This window comes from Pipistrellus hanaki, assembly GCF_964339955.1.
Source record: "Pipistrellus hanaki genome assembly, chromosome: 3".
In the NCBI taxonomy this organism is placed as follows: Eukaryota; Metazoa; Chordata; class Mammalia; order Chiroptera; family Vespertilionidae; genus Pipistrellus; species Pipistrellus hanaki.
In genome coordinates, this window is record NC_140505.1 from 98,439,650 (window position 1) to 98,459,308 (window position 19,659).

Consider the following 19,659-nt stretch of genomic DNA (forward strand, 5'->3'; position numbering starts at 1 on the left):
CGATTTTATCAATGTTGAATGATAAACAACATTGGAGAAGAAAGGAGACTGGGAGGCTGCTGCAGAACCCACCACACAGGAGATGATGGTGACCTAGATTAGACCTGTGAGGGTACCAAGAGAAGTATTGACATAAGAGATATTTAGGAGATAAAATCCACATGATTTAGCAATCCAATCGACTGCAGGGAATGAAGAGGAAGGGTAAGAGTTGACTCACAAATTTCTGGGTTAGGAACTGGCATTGATGTCTTATCTGGAAAGGGAGAACCACTGGAAAGACAGAAAAAACAGAGGCTCAAGTCAGAAACAAAGAGGTCAGTATGGGGGGTGCTGAGTTTATATGGCCTTGAATCATCCCAGGGAAGAAGTCCTTTGGTAAGTGGACATGAATCAGGAGGTCAAAAGAGAGTTGCAGGCTGGGAATAGAAGTTAGGGTGTATTCGGTACCCAGCCATGGGGGTGGGTGAGATCAGTGAGAGAGTGAGAAGAGAGACTACCATGTTTCCCCGAAAATAAGACATCCCCTGAAAATAAGACCTAGCACAACTTTGGGAGAAAAAAATAATATAAGACACTGTCTTATTTCCGGGGAAACAGGGTAGAAAAGATGACTGGAAAACAGACATTTATGGAATAGATAACAGGAACTGAGAAGGAATGAGCAAAAATAGAAATACACAATAGGAGGTTGTTCTAGAAATGGTCAACTTTATAAGAGGTTGTTCAGAGATTAAAGAAGATAAAGACTAGAATGGATTTGTCTATATGGATCACACTGATAAGGTAGTTTAGGCAGAAGGCTAGGCTAAATCTGGCCCCAAGTCAGATTAAGGTCCAGTGGCAGTGGGATCAAGGAAGTGGAAGAGTGAGAGGAGTGAACTCTTAAGATGTTTTCAAGGAAAAAGGGGAGATGGTGTGGTGACAGGAAGAAGTTTTAAGATGGAAAAACTGGAGGTGGCAGAAAAGATAGTAGCAAGGGAAAAGCTCAATTGACTGCCCACCTTAATGGGTTAGCAGTGAATGCCTGTCCAATCCAGCAGTGTCCTAGAAGCTGGCATCCCAAGTGCCAGTCCAGTGCCTGTCACACACTGGCTTTTTGACTGAATGAATGACCAATTAACTGGAACAGTGAAAGGCAATGGGGATAGTTAAGATAATACCCATTTTCAAAATGTCTCTAGTGCCAGTCTCAGAAATAAGTCAAATCCAATAGGTAAGGAAGACAACAAAGGAGTCTGCTTACAGAGCTCGGCCAGTGTCACTCCGTGGTTGAGTGTTAACCTATGAACCTGGAGTCACGATTTGATTCCAGGTCAGAGAACATCCCTGGTTTCAAACTAAATCCCTAGTGGGTGGCATGAGGAGGCATGATTCTCTCTCATCATTGATGTTTCTCTCTCTCTCCTTTTCCCTTCCTCTTTGAAATCAATAGTATATACAGACACAATAGAGGCCCGGTGCACAAAATTCATGCACAGGTAAAGGTCCCTAGGCCTGGCCAACAATCAAGGCCAATCTGTGGGGCACCTGGTGGGGCGATTGGGAGGCCCCCAGCTGGCACCACCTTGGCAGGCCTGGCACCGCCCACTCACCAGTCCCGCCCCCCACCTCTGCTACTGGTCACCTTCTTCTGCAGGACGCCCAGTGGGGCAATCAGTGGGCCCCTGGTGCTGCCCATTCGCCAGCTCCATCCCCCACCACAACCACTGGTCGGGGATTGTGGACTGGGGCCAGCTCTTGTGTTGAGCATCTGACCCCTGGTAATCAATGTGCATCACAGCAACCAGTCATTCTGCTGGCAGTTCCACAGTTCAGTCAATTTGCATATTAAGGTTTTATTATATAGGATATTTTTAAGGAGTCTACTTGCAGAAAGCACACAAAAAGTCACTTCTAGCTTAAAAGTGTATTAACACCTTTGTGTCACAAAATATATAAACATATACAAACACTAGGGCCCCTTTCAAAAGTGGGGAGTTCTGGCTTAATAGGTACTATGCCTTAACTGGCTCCAACACTTTGCCCAGAAAACTAAATGCTTTACCATAAGGCTGCAAAGAGCTTGAACTTTTTTTTTTTAAATGAAAGGGTGGGTACTCAGGCTTACCTTTTAACCTCTTTTCAAAGGCCTGTGAGACCCCTATCTCCTATTGCTCAGGAACTTAGGTAGATGCATGCCACTGCTGAAGAAAGATCAGTCCTCCTGCCCAAGCTTGGTTATCACTGTGAAAGAGCACCCCCCCATGACCATGTTGCATACACAACTGAATCAGATAGACCAAACTGGAATACCTGGATATGATTCTTTAGCCCATTTAGTAGGAACTGTTTTGTTTTGTTTTTGTTTGTTTTTGTTTTTTTTTTAAATATATTTTATTGATTTTTTACAGAGAGGAAGAGAGAGGGATAGAGAGTTAGAAACATTGATGAGAGAGAGTCATCGATCAGCTGCCTCTTGCACACCCCCTACTGGGGATGTGCCGCAACCAAGGTACATGCCCTTGACCTGTATCGAACCTGGGACCTTTCAGTCCGCAGGTGACGCTCTATCCACTGAGCCAAACTGGTTCCGGCTAGGAACTGTACTTATGTTGGGGACTGCAAAGCAAAAATATAAAGTCCTAGCCTTTCAGAAGCTTATAATCTAGTGCCTAGAATTTTGCCCAAAACATAATGGTCATTCAACAAACTCCTATTGAATGAGTTTAAATTACTCTCCTATCTAATAAAGGGTGAATATGCTAATTGACCCTCACACCATTGCAAAGCTGGTGGTGTCCACAGCCAATAAGGAGGGAATATGCTAATTTTCTACCACGCCCTAAAAGATGGAGGTGCCCACAGCCACAAGATAGTGACACCAAGTACCCTCAGCCCCATCGGGGCAGCAGGTGGGTAGCAAGGCTGCCCCCCTACCCCCCAGATGGGCCTGGCCACTCTGCACACCTGCCTCTGGAGTCCCCCAGTCCCTTCAGCCCCCCAGCTGCCCAAGGCGCAGGCAAGCCTCAGATGGCAGCTGCCTAGCCACCCAGGGCCACCCAAGGTTCAGGTAACCAAGGCCGGCCGAGGCTTGCGCTGCTGGCAGTGGCAGCAGCAGAGGTGTGATGAGGACATCACTTTCCCCTGATCGCCAGGTCGCCTCCTGCTCCTGAGGGCTCCCAGACTGTACAAGGGGGTAGGGAATCCCCCTCCCCCCCAGTGTATAAATTTTCATGCACCGGGCCTCTAGTCCTATATAATAAAAGCCTAATATGCTAAGTGTCCAACCATCCATTTGACCATTCAACCAGGTGCTATGATGCACACTGACCACCAGGGGGCAGATGCTCTGACCAGTAGGTTAGCTTGTTGCTGACCAATCAGGACTGGACAAGATGGGCCAGACACATCCTGGAGCCCTCCTACAGTCTATCCCTGGCTGACCAACCTCCCACTGACCTTCCCTAGCCTCTAAAATATTTCTTTTAATTAATTTCCTTTCAATGTGCATGAATCCATGCACCAGGCCTCTAGTACTTGATAGGTACAGTGGTGGTTGCCAGTTCAGGTTCTGGTCAGGGTATGTGCTTGGGTTTTAGTCTCAAGCCCCAGTAGGGATGTGCAGGAGAGGCAGCTGATCAATGTCTCACTGTCCCATTGATGCATTGATTTTTCTCTCCCTTTCTCTTCCTTTCTCTCTAAAAGTCAATAAAAAAAATCTTAGAAAACAACTCTCAACCTTTGATTTTAACTGTTACTTGAAACCTATAAATGCTATACGAAATATCACTTAATTGTTTGAGTCTAAACTTCTAATTACTCTTTTCCCAAATATGATTTGTAGGCACTAGATCATTTAAAAATCTGATGACTTGTCTTCTGAAAATAAAATCTATATTCAATTTTTTCCCTTTAAACAGGCAATCAAAACTAACTGGCTGCCCAGAAGCAAGCATTATTATCGGGACATTTCTACCAAATACCTTGACATACATTTTTGTATTGTCTCTTCAAGATATAAAACATTCCTTACTATGGTTAACAAATTGATGTTTACTTCCAGCTATCATTTACAGAGCACCTCCATAGACCCAGCCCTGCATTCAGAAACAGACGTGCAATGTGGAGAGAATTAGCAAAAAGCCCTGCTCATAGTTACCCTCCTCCTCCTGTGATGTAGCTGTAGCCGCCAGTGCCCAGACCATATCCATAGCGCTCTCCCAGGAACACTGGTTCACCGGACTCGTAGCAGCTTAGCAAGTGCTGGAGCCTGGAGATGCTAGGATTCCAAAGTGAACAGAAGCATTAACTATTTAATTCAGTAAATATTTGTATGGTTCTTATATCCACAGGTTATATTATAGAATACAATACTGAAATTATTCAGACATGAAATTCAAGTGATTTACAGAAGGAATTATTTTTTATAAGAAAAAAAGAACTAAACACTGTACATTATTGAAAACAGGAAATTGAGAAACACAAGCCTTACCCCCTGTTTTCATAAGCCCCTGGCAGCACAGGTTGGGTGGCTGATTTATGAAGAAGGTGATATAGCAAGTGTCCTATATAACTCACTTCTACCCATCCTGTTCCCCAGGGAGTGTGAACTAATCCTCACATCTCCTTAGATGTACTTGCTATTTTTAAAATTCATTTTAGAGAGAGAGGTAAGGGAGGGGAGGGAGGGAGGGAGGGAGGGAGGGAGGGAGGGGAGAGAGAGAGAGAGAGAGAGAGAGAGAGAGAGAGAGAGAGAGAGAGAGAGAGAGAAACACCAACAATTTGTTGTCCTACTTATTCATGCATTTGTTGGTTGACTCTTGTATGTGCCCTCCCTGGGGATTGAATCTGCAACTTTGGTATATCTAAATGACACTCTAACTGAACTACCTGACTACACAGTGCCACCCACCCACCTGCAGCCCTGCCTTGATACCCAAACCTGTCCACGTGGAGCTCCAGCATGTCTGGTCCAGCCCCCAAGCCCACTGGCCTCCTCTGGCTGCTTCAAAATCTGATCTCAGTCCCTCCAGTCACCTTGGGCTGGTCCCACCTTCTCTGGGTGCCTCCTCACTTCTGCCCCATCTCCAGAGAGCTGGAGGAGAGTGTGGAAGCTTCCTGTCTGCTTCTGCTGTGCTCCTTAGCCTGGCAGGTGGGCCACAGGGCACTCAGAGTGTGAGCTGTGGGTGATGAAAGACTGATGAGGGGGCGCTATGAGCTCACACCCCTGCCCTCCCCGGCACAGGATGGTCCCACCTCCTCTGGCACCTCCCTGCTTCTACCCTGTCTCCGACCATGCTAATGACCTGATCGGTACCTGTTACGGCATCACTCATTAGCATATTAGCTCTTTATTAGAATAGATTGTATGTTCTTGATTCCCTCAAATATTAATGACCATAAAGGCATGAATTTTCTGGGCTCTATTAATCTATATGCCTGTTCTTGTGCCAGTACCAGGCTGTTTTGATTAAAATGGTCTTATAGTATAGTTTGATATCTGATATTGCAATACCTCCAACTTACTTGGTTAAGTTTATTTCTTATATTTTTGGTGGAACAGTAAATGGGATTGTTTTCTTAGATTATTATTCTGATAGTTTATTATTGGTGTATAAAAATGCCATTGAGCCAAAACCGGTTTGGCTCAGTGAATAGAACATTGGCCTGTGGACTGAAAGGTCCCAGGTTCGATTCCAGTCAAGGGCATATACCTTGGTTGCAGGCACATCCCCAGTAAGGGGTGTGCAAGAGGCAGCTAGTCGATGATTCTCTCTCATCGATGTTTCTAACTCTGTCCCTCTCTCTTCCTCTCTGTAAAAAATCAATAAATTTTTTAAAAATGCCATTGATTTCTGAATGTTAACACTGCTACTTTGCTGAATTCTTTCATTGGATCTAGTGTTTTGGTGAGCCTTTAGGATTTTCTATGTACAATATCACATAATCTGTGTACTCATTTTTAATTTGGAAGTCTCTAATTTTTTTCTTCTAGGCTGATTGCTGTGGCTATGGCTTCCAGTATTATGCTAAAATAAGAATGGTAAAAGTAGACATCCCTGACTACTGATCTTAAGGGAAACTCTTAGTTTTTGCCCATTTAGTATGATGTTGACTGTGTGTTTTTCATATAAGGCCTAACTATCAATATATTGAGATATGAATCCTCTATTTCCATTTTGCTGAGAGTTTTTATCATAAATAGGTGCTAGATTTTATCAAAGGCTTTTTTCTGTATTTATTGATATGATAATGTGATGTTTATCCATTTTGGTTTCTTTTATGTTATTTGAGATTAGCTACTTTATGTTTATATATTTTTCTCTCTATTGATTAAGGTATTACATATGTGTCCTTTTCCTCTCATTGTACACTATCTCTCCCTTCCCCCACCCCATGCCTGCAATTCCAGGTGTCTATGTTCAATGGTTAGGCTTATATGCATGCAAACAAGTCCTTTGGTTGATCTCTCCCTCTTAGCTCCATCCTCCCTTACCTTCCCTCTGAGTTTTGATGGTCTGATAAATGTGTCTCTGGATCTGCTTTTGTTCATCAGTTTATGTTGTTCATTATATACCATAAATGAATGAGATCATGTGATTACTTACCTTTCTCTGACTGGCTTATTTCACTTAGCATAATGTTCTGCTGTTCCATCCATACTGTTGCAAATGGTAAGAATTCCTTCTTTTTTTACCACAGCATAGTATTCCATTGTGTAGATATACCAGTTTTTTAATCCTCTCATCTGCTGATGGGCACTTAGGCTGTATCCAAATCTTAGCTATGGTGAATTGTGCTGCTATGAACATAGGGGTGCATATATCCTTTGATTGGTGTTTCTAGTTTCTTGGATATATTCCTAGAAGTGGGATCACTGGGTCAAATGGGAATTCCATTTTCAGTTATTTGAGAAAACTCCATACTGTTCTCCACAGTGGCTGCACCAGTCTGCATTCCCACCAGCCATTCACAAGGGTTCCTTTTTCTCTGCATCCTTGCCATCACTTGCCATTTGTTGATTTGTTGATGACAGCCATTCTCACAGCTGTGACAAGGTACCTCACCCTCATTTTGATTTGCATCTCCCAAATGATTAGTGACTTTGAGCATGTTTTCATAGGTCTCTTGGCCTTTCTTATGTCCTCTTTCAAAAAGTATCTATTTTGGTCAATTGCCCATTTTTTGATTGGGTTGTTTATCTTTCTTTTGTTAAGTTGTATGAGTTTCCTGTAAATGTTGGAAATTAAACCCTATTGGTGATAACATTTGCAAATATGTTCTCCTATGCAATGGGCTTTCTTGTTGTTTAGTTGATGGTTTCTTTTGCTATATAGAGACTTTTTATTTTGATGTAGTCCCAGCTGTTTATTTTCTCTTTAGTTTCCATTGCCCTAGGAACTGTATTGGTGAAGATATTGCTTTGGCAAAGGCCTGAGATTATTTTGCCTAATGATTCCTCTAGTGTTTTTAAGGTTTCCCATCTTATGTTTAAGTCCTTTATCCATTATGAATTTATTTTTGTGTATGGTGTAAAATGGTAGTCTAGCTTCATTTTTTTGCATGTATCTGTCCAATTTTTCCAGAACCATCTATTGAACATAGGTGGTTCAATAAATGATGCATTGTATGCTCTTGCCTCCTTTGTCAAATATTAATTGAGCATAGTGCCTTGGGTTGACTTCTAGGTTCTCTATTCTATTTCATTGTTTATACGTCTGTTCTTGTGCCAGTACCAGGCAGTTTTGAGAATATTAGCATTATAATACAGCTTGATATATGGTATTAAGATCCCTCCTTCTTTGTTCTTCTGGCTCAGGTGTGCTACAACTATTCAGGGTCTTTATTAATTCCAGATGAATTTTTGGAGAGTTTATTCTCTATCTGTGAAAGATTTAGGTATTTTAATGGGGAGTGAGTTGACTCTATAAATTACTTTGTGAAGTATGGACATTTTAATGATGTTGATTCTACCAATCCATAAACATGGCATGTTCTTCTATCTGTTTATGTCTTCCTCTCTCTTTTTTCAGTGTCTTGCAGTTTTCCAAGTACAGGTATTTTATCTCCTTAGTTAAGTTTATTCCTAGGTATCTTAATTTTTTTGGTGCTATGGTAAATGCAATTGCTTTTTAGTCTCTCTTTCTGTAAGTTCATTATTGGTGTATAAAAATGCCATAGATTTCTTGGCATTAATTTTGTATCCTGCAACCTTGACGACTTCATTTATAAAGTCTAATAATTTTTGATGGAGTCTTTAAGGTTTTCTATGTCAGTATCATGTCATCTGTGAATAAGGACAGTTTTGCATCTTCTTTTCCAATTGGATACCTTTTATTTCTTCTTGTCTAATTGACATGGCTACCACTTCCAGAACTATATCAAACAAGAGTGGTGAAAGTGGGCATCCTTGTCTCATTCCTGTTCTTACGTGAAATGGTTTTAGTTTTTGCCCTTTGAGTATAATGTTGACTGTAGGTTTGTCCTGTAAAGCTTTTATTATGTTGAGGTATGATCCCTTTATTCCCATTTTGCTGAGGGTTTTTGTTTGTTTGTTTGTTTTAAATAAGAAATGGTGTTGGAAAGAGCTGTGTCACTGCTGCCCCTCTCTCCTCAGCACAGTGCAGCTTCCTCTGGGCTCAGTCTCTCATGACTGTGGACCCAGACCCAGAATATCCTACCTCAGCAGTCCTGTGGACCTCCTTTCCATAGTCAGATGTTACACCTGTCCCAAGGAATGTGGTCTCGGTGCCGCGTGGTTTCTCTCTGACCCTATGGGCTTGGAGGTCTCACAGTTCTCTTCAGCCTAGATCCCTGATTTTACCATTATCCAGGTGTCCTCTGCCCTTCCCAGCTGCAAATTGTCTCTCCAGCTGTGTCTACTTTGCCAATTCGGGATGGATCTTATTCAATCTAGTTTCTCATTCTATCTGCTCTGGTACAATGCTTGAGACACGTCCGTCTATCCCACTGCCATTTTGTCTCTCCTCTATCCTTCATTTTGTATATGTGATGTATCACATTTATTTATTTGCAAATACTGTACCAATCTTGAATCCCTGAAATAAATCCCACCTGGTCATAGTGTATGATTTTTTTAATGTATTGCTACATTTGGTTTGCAAATATTTTATTGAGGATGTTAGCATCTATGTTCTTCAGGGATACTGGCCTGTACTTTTCTTTCTGTGTATAATTTCTTTATGTGGTTTTGGAATTAGGGTAATGCTGGCCTTGGGAAAAGAAATGGAAGTCTTCGCTCCTCTTGAATTGTTTGGAATGATCTGAGGAGGCTAGGTGTTAGTTCTTCTTTAAATGTTTGGTAAAATCAGCCAGTCCAGGAGTTTTATTTGCTAGGAGCATTTTTATTACTAATTCAATTTCATTAGTTGTTATTGGTCTATTCAGGTTTCTTATTGTTCCTGATTCAGTTTTGGAAGATTTTGTTTTTATAAATTTGTCCATTATGCCCAGGTTGTCCCATTTGTTGGCTTATAGTTGTTCACAGTATTTTCTTATAATCCTTTCTATTTCTATGGTGTCAGTTGTTATATCCTCTCTTCCATTTCTGAATTTATTTATTTGGTTATTCTCTTTTTGTTTCTTAATGAGTCTGGCTAAAGTTTCATCAATCTTGTTTACTTTTTCAAAGAATCAGTTCTTGGATTAATTGATCTTTAGCACTATTTCCTTAGTCATTATGTCATTTATTTCCTTCCTCCTACTTCCTCTGGTTTTTCTTGTTGTTCTTTTTCAAGTTCTTTTAGGTGTAGGGTTATATTGTTTATTTGAGATTTTTCTTGTTTCTTAAGGTAGACCTGTAATATTATGAACTTCCCTCTCAGGATAGCTGTCACTGTGATCCATAGATTTGGGGTTGTTATGTGTTCATTTTCATTTGTTTCCAGGTAATCTTTTTTTCTTCCTTGATCTCATCAGTATCCTATTCATTGTTTAACAACATGTTATTTAGCCTCCAAATTTTTGAATGTTTTTTAGTTATCTTACTGTAGTTGATTTCTAGTTTCAAGCCATTGTGAACCAACATTCTTGTTAACCAATATGAGCTCAACATTCTTGAATTTATTAAGTTGTATATTGTGTCCTAACATGTCTATCTTTCAGAATGTTTCATATGCCCTAGAGAAGAATGTATATTCTGCTGCTTTGGGATAAAAAGTTATGTAAATATCAATTAAATCTACCTGATCTAGTGTGTTAAGGTCACTACTTCCTTACTGATATTTTGTCTGTTAGATCTATCCAATGATGACAGTCATGTGTTAAATCCCCCTATTATAACTGTATTGCTGTTGACCTATCCCTTAAAGTTAACAAAAAGTTATATATATATACACACACACACACACACACATACACACACACACACACACACACACACACACACACACACACACACTAGAGGCCTGGTGCATGGATTTGTGCACCAGTGGGGTCCCTCAGCCTGGCCTGTGGGGATTGGGCCGAAACTAGCTCTCTGACATCCCCTAAGCGGTCCCAGATTGCAAGAGGGAGCAGGCCAGGCAGAATGACCTCACCAATGCACTATTTGGGCTGGAGAGAGACCACAAAAGGGCTCCACAGCATGTCTGGCCTGTCTCACCCAGTCCTGATTGGGGCCAATTGGGGCCAATCGGGGCCCTCTCACCCAGTCCCAAACAGGGACCACAGGAAGGCTCCAGGGTGTGTCTGGCCCATCCCGCCAGTCTCAATCAGGGCCAATCAGGGCCAGCCAGCTGGGTAGGTACCGTGGGAGGTTGGCTGGCTGGGGAGGGTCCACAGGAAGGCTCCAGGGAGTGTCTGGCCCATCTCACCCAGTCCCGATCAGCCAGACCCAAGCAGCAAGCTAACATAATGGTTGGAGCGTCTGCCCCTTGGTGGTCAGTGCACGTCATAGTGACTGGTCGGACAGTTGAAGTTGGACACTTAGCACATTAGGCTTTTATTATATAGGATATATACATACACATATTTAGTTGTTCCCTTTTTTGGTGCATATATGTTTAACAGGGTTACATCCTCTTGTTGGATCTATCCCTTTAGTATTATGCAGGGACCATTATTGCCTTTTGTTTTAAAGTCTATTTTGTCCAATATAAGTATTATTACCCCAGAGTTTTTTTTCCTGTTCCAAATTGCATGGAATATTTTTCTATCCCTTCATTTTCAGCCTATGTGAATATTTTGATCATATATGAGTCTCTTGTAAACAGTATGTTTTCTTATTCATTCTGCTACCACGTTTTTTTGATTGGAACATTTTGTCCATTTACATTTAAGGTTATTATTGATAGGTAGTCATTTATTGCCATTTTTTCTTTATACTTGTTTCTTTTTTTTTTTTTTAATATATTTTATTGATTTTTACAGAGAGGAAGGGAGGGGGATTGAAAGCTAGCAACATCGATGAGAGAGAAACATCGACCAGCCACCTCTTGCACACTCCCTTCTGGGGATGTGCCCACAGCCAAGGTACATGCCCCTGACCAGAATCAAACCCGGGACCCTTCAGTCCGCAGGCCGACGCTCTATCCACTGAGCCAAACCGGTCCTGGCAAATATCCTCATTCTTTTAAATTGTTTTGTTTGTTTTTTTCTTTTTGCTGCTATGATTGGGTGTTTGTTTGTTTGTTTGTTTTTTCTAGCTTGTCTTACAAATAGCTGCTTTGATCTTCTGCTTAATCTAGCCTATGCATTCCTTCCAGTATATTCTTTATCTCAGATATGGAATTTTTCATTTCTGAATAGTTATTTTTCATCATCTCTATGTCCCTTTTCATGCTGTTGAGTATCTTTAAAACCACTACTTTAAACTCTGTTTCTGATAAAGTGCTTGCCTCTATTTTCATTTAGTTATTTTTCTAGAGATTACTCCTGTTCTTTCATTTGGATCCTGTTTGTTTTTTGTTTTTGTATCCCCAAGTTGGCTGTTTGTTTTTGTTTATTTCTCAGTATTAGATAGAACTGCTATGACTCCCAGTTTTGGTGGGGTGGCCTTATGTAATATGTGACCTGTGAAACACAGTGGTGCAGTCAACTTGATGCTCTAGGAATGTCCCTTTTGTGGGTAATGTGAGCACTCCTGTTATAATTGGGTCTTGACATATAGATCAATGGAATAGAATAGAGAACCCAAAAATCGATCCAAACCACCATGTTCAATTAACATTCGACAAAAGAGGCATGAACATACAATGGAGTCAAGACAGTCTCTTCAATAAATGGTGTTGGGAAAATTGGACAGATACATGCAAAAAAATGAAATTAGACCACCAACTTACACTACACACAAAAATAAACTCAAAATGGATAAAGGATTTAAACATAAGATGGGAAACCATAAAAATACTAGAGGAATCCACAGGTAGCAAAATTTCAGACATATGCTGAAGCAGTTTCTTCTCTAATACTGTTCCTAGAGCAATGGAAACTAAAGATAAAGTAAACAAATGGGACTACATCAAAATAAAATGCTTTTTCACAGCAAAAGAAACCATCAACAAAACAACAAGAAAGCCCATTGCATGGGACAACATATTTGCCAATGGTATCACCAATAGGGTTTAATCTCCAACATTTACAAGGAAATCATACAACTTAACAAAAGGAAGATAAACAACCAAATCAAAAAATGGGCAATGGACCTAAAGAGATACTTTTAGAAAGAAGACAGAAGGAAGGCCTAGAGACATATGAAAACATGCTCAAAGTAACTAATATCCAAGAGATGCAAATCAAAACAACAATGAGGTACCATCTAACACTTGTCAGAATGGCTATCATCAACAAATCAACAAAAGACAAGTGCTGGTAAGGATGCGGAGAAAAAGGAGCCTTCATGCACTGCTAGTGGGAATACAAACTGGTATAGCCACTGTGGAGAACAGTATGGAGCTTCCTCATAAAACTGAAAATGGTATTCCCATTTGACCCAGTGATTCCATTTCTAGGACTATATCCCAAGAAAGTAGAAATACCAATCAGAAAGGATATATGAACCTCTATGTTCATAGCAGCACAATTCACCATAGCTAAGTTTTAGAAACAGCCTAAGTGCCCATCAGCAGATGAGTAGATTAAAAAACTGTGGTGATAAGAAATTATTAAGAAAGTAATAATAAAAACAAAGATGTATAAAAAAGGAAAGATCCCAGCTGGTGTGGCTCAGTAATTGAACATCTACACAATAGAATACTACGCTGCTGTAAAAAAAAAAAAAAAAGAAGGAATTCTTACCATTTGCAACAGCATGGATGGAACTGGAGAGCGCTAAGCTAAGTGAAATTAGCCAGTCAGAGAAAGATAAACATCACATGATCTCACTCATTTGTGGAATATAATGAACAACATAAACTGATGAACAAAAAACAGATCCAGAGACAGAGAAGCATCTTTTAGATCATCAAACCTCAAAGTGAAGGTAGGGGAGGGTGGGGGTACGGGGGAGAGGACTTGTAAGCATGCATATAAGCCCCAATGGACACAAACATGGGGGTAAGGGCATGAGTAGGGGTGATTGGAGAGAGGGTAATGGGGGAATAAGGACACATATATAACACCTTAATAAAGAAATTTAAAACAAAAGAAAAAATAATTTAAAAAAAATAATTGGGTCTTGATTGCTATTGGCTCATTTGTGGGTGGCATTGACTCTCAGGCTGGCTGTAAGGATCAACCCCTACCATGGCATACAAGCTGCTGACAAAAACTCACAGCAGCACAACAATGAAGATAATAAGAAAAAAATTAAATATAATAAGAAAGGAAAAAAGAAACAGATAAAAGAAAAAGAAAAAAGAATATGAAAATTTAAAAATAGTATAGAATATGAAAAGAGAAATGGGAAGAAAAGAATAGGAAAATTAAACAGCAAATAAATAGAGTAAGGGGAAAAAAAAGAAAAAATATTTTTTAACAAAATGAAAGTAATAAGAAAAACAAAGATGCATAAAAGAGGAAAGATCCCAGCTGGTGTGGCTCAGTAATTGAACATCAACCTATGAACCAGCATGCCACAGTTCAATTCCCAATTAGGGCACAAACCTGGGTATCGGATTCAATCCCCAGTGGTAGGAGGAGAGAGGAAGGGGGGGGAGGGGCGAGTACAAGAGGCAGCCAATCAATTATTCTCTCTCATCATTGATGTTTCTATCTCTCTCCCTCTCTTTCCCTCTGAAATCATTGGAAAGAGAAAAAAATAAAGAGTGGAGATCGCCTCAGCAGAGTTTATTGCCCACTGAGGTCTCCCAAAAGATTTGCTGTTTGTTGGATCCTGCTCCAATATTGTCTAAAGCTGGCCACTTGGTGTATCAGTTCTGGGCCTCTTTGGAGAAACTCTGGTGTATGCCAATCTCAGATACTGTCTATGTCTGGCCCTGCACAATGTGTTTGAGGCTACATGTAATGCACAGCTTGTAATACTGACCTTGGCTAAACACGAGAAGGGCCAAGCTACACTCAAGAAATCAATTTTACCAGCAGTTGGCACAAGGGCTGGTCAGCAAACATCTCAAGTCACCCTGGGATCTGCCTCCACTTTCAGCTGACTGTTAAGCTTAGTCACTGAAAGGGCTTAGTCTCTAAAAGGCAGACGCACAAGAGGGTGGTCTTGGATCTCCCGTGAGGGGGGAAGTGCTATTTAGACTTTAGAAAAGATGGTGGGTGTAATCCCCCACCCAGATCCTCAGGTCTGAGTCTGTCTTGGGTTTTTCCCTGACCTTGGCAGGGTGGAGCCCAAGTCTTGTAGCGGGTGGCTGGGGCTTCTGGAGCCCAGAGGTTAGTCTTCCAGAGGCCAGGAGGATGTTCCTACAGGGACTCCTATGAAGAGGAAGCGCCAGTCTGGTTTGTGGGAAAGTGAGGGGAATGGCCCAGCCCCAATTCCAGTCACTGACACCCAGAGTCTGGCCAAGCTTTTTCCTTCCTGCCTATGCCAATGACTCCTCCACAGGACTTAAGACGCAGGGTGGAGTGAATGGGATTCTTGAGATAATCCCAGGCTGCTGCTATCTAGAACGAGTTGCACAGCCCAGGAAAGATGGCTGCTGTGGTATCAGAGGTTGACCCAGTACAGGGTTTTCAGCAACTGCTCCCCATATCTCTCTCCCAAGCCACAAACCACAGACTCTCCTTAGGCAATTCCAGTCTGTACCACCCTCCCTCCTCTGGAGCCCAGGGAGAGTGGCTGCAAACAAAACTGTGAACTGGCTCTCCAGAGGAAGCCTTTGTATCCATCCAGTGGGCTCTGCCTCTCCTTCTGGATTACATTTTCTTAATTGGCTAAATAAATGTAAATGTTTCTCATGCCTGTGATTCATCTCATCTCCAAAAGGCAGATGTGATAGTGTTTCTCTGAATTATTTATTACTTAGTCTGCTCACAGGACAGTATCAACATTTAAAACACCAGAGTTCTAGTATTTTGTTTTTTCTCTCTTTGGGCAGAAAGGTGGGAAACTAAGGAAACAAAATAGAGATACAGAAAAGGAGGTCATCTTTTCAATCCATATTCATGCTGCTTACAAAAATACCCTAGCTCATAGACCTAAGTCTGAGAGTGAAGAAAATAAATTTAAGGTATGAAAAAAATCTCCAAGTGCAGTGCTGAAAGAGTCTATAAGTCTTTGGATCAGTTTATATTTATATGAAGTCAAGGCCTCATAATTTTGACAATTTCTGAATGGCCAAAAAAATGTTATCTTTGAAAACAATCTTGTTTTTGGCACACAAGTTAAACATTCTAGATAGCTAATCTGGAATCAGACTTGAGGAAATCGGTTAATAAACAGCTCTGCATGGGTAGGGCAGTAAGTGTGTGGATACCTATAAAACACCACTAAGTTATGGACTTAAAGGTTCCTAAGAAAATCACAACCTTCAGTTGATAATAGGCCCTGTAAAACTCAAAGCATTATGGAGCACATGCATGTCTCCTTCTTGACCAGAAAAGAAATTAAAGTATTTCTCTTCCTCTTGCATATTGCAAAATTATCATTTCAAACCCTCAACCTTCAACTTGTGAGGTTAAAATAATAATTACAGCATGTCCTCTGGATTTATTTTCCTAATGACATTAACTATTTACATAGTCAAATTTCATTTTAAAGCTGGAGAATCATAAATTGAGTCTGAAACTATCACATCTTCACATGAACTGTCAATATGGCAAACGCTAACCAATTTCTAATTTCATCCAAGTGGACTGACCTAAATATTGTAATTATTAGCCTCATGAATTCAAAAAAATTAGAGTTCATGGTGATCAAAGATGATGTCAGAGTCTCAAAAGAAAAAATTACAAGGTTCAACTCAAAAACACATTTAAGTCATCATTTAGTAGTTAGATATTGCTGGTAAATATTGATTTAAAAAAAGAAACACAAAATGAAGATCTGGAAAAACTTGCAGGTGGAGTAACTGTCCTGAAGATCGATGGCATGAATGCTGCAGTTATAGATACATTAAATGCTGCACGAGACACTGTCAACAAGGACACAGTGTGGCGGTGGCCATGTGCAGCTTTAATGCTGACAGCTGTGCTTGGGTTTCACTGAGCGTGGATCAGTAGGTTTAACATTTTCATTAAATTTGGAAAGTATTTCTTTAAATATTATCTATTGTATTATGTGCCCCTTCTCTTCAGAGGACTCCAATCACATATATACAAGATCACCTGGAATTGTCCCACAGCTCAGGGATGCTCTATTCACTTGTTTAAAATTATTATTTTTATTTTTGTGTTTCATTTGTATAGTTATTGTTACAGTGTCCCCAAGATTAGTGACCCTTTCTTCTGTAATGTCTAGTTTGCTGTTAATCCTATCCAGGGGGGTTTCACCTTACACAATGTAGTTTTCATCTCTAGAAGTTTGACTTCAGTCTTATGTATACTTTCCAAGTCTCTTTATTGAACATAAAGTATGGAGTTATAACTATTTATGACTGACAGCTTAAGAACCACTAATTCTAGTGTATTGTTTATGGGACAATTTTAATCAACTTGTTATGGGTGAATTTTCCTTCATTATGGGTGAATTTTCCTGCTGCATTGTGAGCCTGATAACTTTTGATTGAATGCCAAGCATTGTGAATCTTTTTAGGTCCTGGATAGTTTGGTACTTCTATAAATCCTCTTGAGTTCTGTTCTCACATATGAGATCACTACTTGGAAACAGTTTGGTCTTTTAGGATCTTGCTTTTAAGATGTGTCAGGCAGGACTGGAGTAGTGCTTAGTCCTAGGTTACTATTTCCCAATATTAGAGGAAGACCCTCTAAGTGCTCTACCCAGAAACTCATGGAACAAGAATATTTCAGGCTAGCTTGTGTGAACAGGTATGTAGTCAGGCCTATGGCAGTGTTAGGCACCATTCCTTCTAATCATTTTGGTAGATTCTTTGCCCAGCCTCCAATAATTTCCTACAGTGCTGATCAGTACTTAAGAGGTGGCTCTAGAGATCTCCTGTGTTCTCTTTTTGTGCAGCTCTGTCCTCTCCAGTGTTCTGTCCTACAAACTCTAGTGGCCTTGGTCTCCCAGATTTTCATCTTTAATCCTCATTTTTCCTTGGCCAGTGTGTCTCATTTGGTTGAGCATTGTCTTGTGTATTTCAAGGTTATAGTTCTATGCCAAGTCAGAGCACATATCCAGGTTGTGGGTTTGATTCTAGTCAGGAAGCATGCGGGAGGCAACAGACCCATGCTTCTCTCTCACATCAATATTTCTCTCCCTTTCCCCTTCTCTCGCTCTAAAAATCAATAAAAACATTTTAAAAATTCTCATTTCATATATTTTAGTTCCTTTGGGAGGTTGTTTCAGCTGTGAGAGTGAATTCAGTCCCTGTTATTCCATCTTGGCCAGATGTAGAAGTACCCACCATAGATTCTAAATATGAATATATGTAGACTTGGAAGCCATTCTCGGATGAGAATGACTTCTTACCTTATTAATGTATCATCATCCACAATGACTAACCATGCTATTTTCTCTTGACTGTGATTCAAAAATCTTTCCAAAATAGCAAATGTCTTTCCACAGTGACCTAGGAAAGGCAAGAGGAAAACTTAAATGTATATTTTCTTTAAAATATATATTGTTCATTTAAAAACATTTTTTAGTTTCAGAGTTTTTAATGAAGAACCTTAAATGTTGTCAGGTATCTTAATAATTTAAATTTTTTAAAATTAGCTTCACTAATTTTCAGACATATTGAACCAGGAGAAATTTTAGAAATCATGAAATCTAAGGCATTCATTTCACACATGAAGAAATGAAGAATAGAGAGATGAGATGAGGCAGAGGTAAGATTTGTACCTTCACTCAAAAAAATAAGAAATTATAAAAGCCTGGCATCTGTCCTTTGATATACTTGTTCTGAAGCAACTGGTAGAGCCTATAAGTATCACAAACAGGGAAACAATGGTGTAAAAATGGACTTCTAAATCTTCATTCATTTTGTAAGTACTTGCTGTTAAGTTTTAAAATGCTTGATACTATGGCAGGTTCTAGGCTAGGCACTAAGGTAGTCACAGGCTTTGGGGCCATGAGATAAATGTTTATGTGTTATTGAAAAATGATGAGTCCATGATAAGAATAAAATGCTTGGGAAGAGATCACAAGTTATTTGGTGACACACCAGAGAATAAGTTAAGATCCTATGTAATAAAAGAGTAATATTCAAATTTACCATACCTCTGCCACACCCATAAGCCATGCCCACAAGCCACAAGCCAATCAGGAGTGAATATGCATATAAATCCAACCAAGATGGCTATAGCCACAGAGAGCAGGAGGGAGGCTTGGGGTTCAGGCAATGGAAGAAGCCAAGTTTTCCACCTGCTTTTGCCAGCCTAGGCCTCCATTCAATGCTACAAAGTTTCAATGATAGAAGATAAATAAATCCCAATAAAAATGGTGGCAGCCACAGAACTGAAGAGAGCAGGAGGCTAGGGTTGCCCCCAGCGAAGGAGGAAGCCAAGCTACTGTAGCCCTGGCCAGCCTAGGCCTCCACTTTAGGCTACAACGTTTCAATTATAGAATATAAATAAATCCCAACAGAAATGGCTGCTGACATGGAGCAAGCAGAAGGCTTGGCTCTGCTCCAGGCTACAAAGTTTCAATTGTAGAAGATAAATAAATCCCAGATCAGGGCCTCCACTTGGGTCGCTGGGGGACGTGGCTGGCCTGCAAACCACCACAGACCCCTTGCCCAGGCCACCCCACACCCCAAGGGAACATCCCCCCCCCGCTTTGAGGGCAAACCAGCTGGCTCCTACCCATGCACCAGGCCTCTATACTATCCAGTAAAAGAGTAATATGCAGATTGACCACTAATCCAACACACAAAATGGTTGCCCCCCATGTGGTCAAAGATCCCACTCCCATGTGGACACAAAATGGCCACCACAAGATGGCCAGCAGGGGAGGGCAGTTGGGAGGGACCAGGCCTGCAAGGGAAGGCAGTTGGGGGCAATCAAGCCTGAAGGAGAGGGCAGTTAGGGGTGACCAGACCAGGAGAGAATGGAAATTGGGGGTGATGGGCCTGCAGGGAAGAGAAGTTGAAGGGGACCCAGGCCTGCGGGGGAGAGCAGTTAGGGGTGACCAGGCCTGCAGGGGAGGGCAGTTAGGGGCAAATAGGCTGGCAGAGGAGCAATTAGGCACCAATC

The 19,659-nt window shown here is 40.8% G+C and overlaps 1 protein-coding gene and 1 long non-coding RNA gene across 4 annotated transcripts in view; both read right to left on the bottom strand.

Moving 5' to 3' along the window:
• Window positions 1-19,659, bottom strand: part of LOC311619937 — a 342,372-nt gene that overhangs the window by 12,381 nt on the left and 310,332 nt on the right. The window lies entirely within an intron of this gene.
• B3GLCT (beta 3-glucosyltransferase) overlaps window positions 1-19,659 on the bottom strand; it is a 142,292-nt gene that overhangs the window by 12,381 nt on the left and 110,252 nt on the right. For 2 of the 3 annotated variants that reach the window (XM_084878581.1, XM_084878580.1), the window contains 2 exons: window positions 17,936-18,035; window positions 4,142-4,261 (listed from right to left, as the gene is read on the bottom strand). In XM_084878581.1, the coding sequence (XP_084734707.1) occupies window positions 4,142-4,261; window positions 17,936-18,035 (220 nt within the window). The remainder of the gene's footprint in view (window positions 1-4,141; window positions 4,262-17,935; window positions 18,036-19,659) is intronic. The other variant, XM_084878582.1, reaches the window with a different exon arrangement.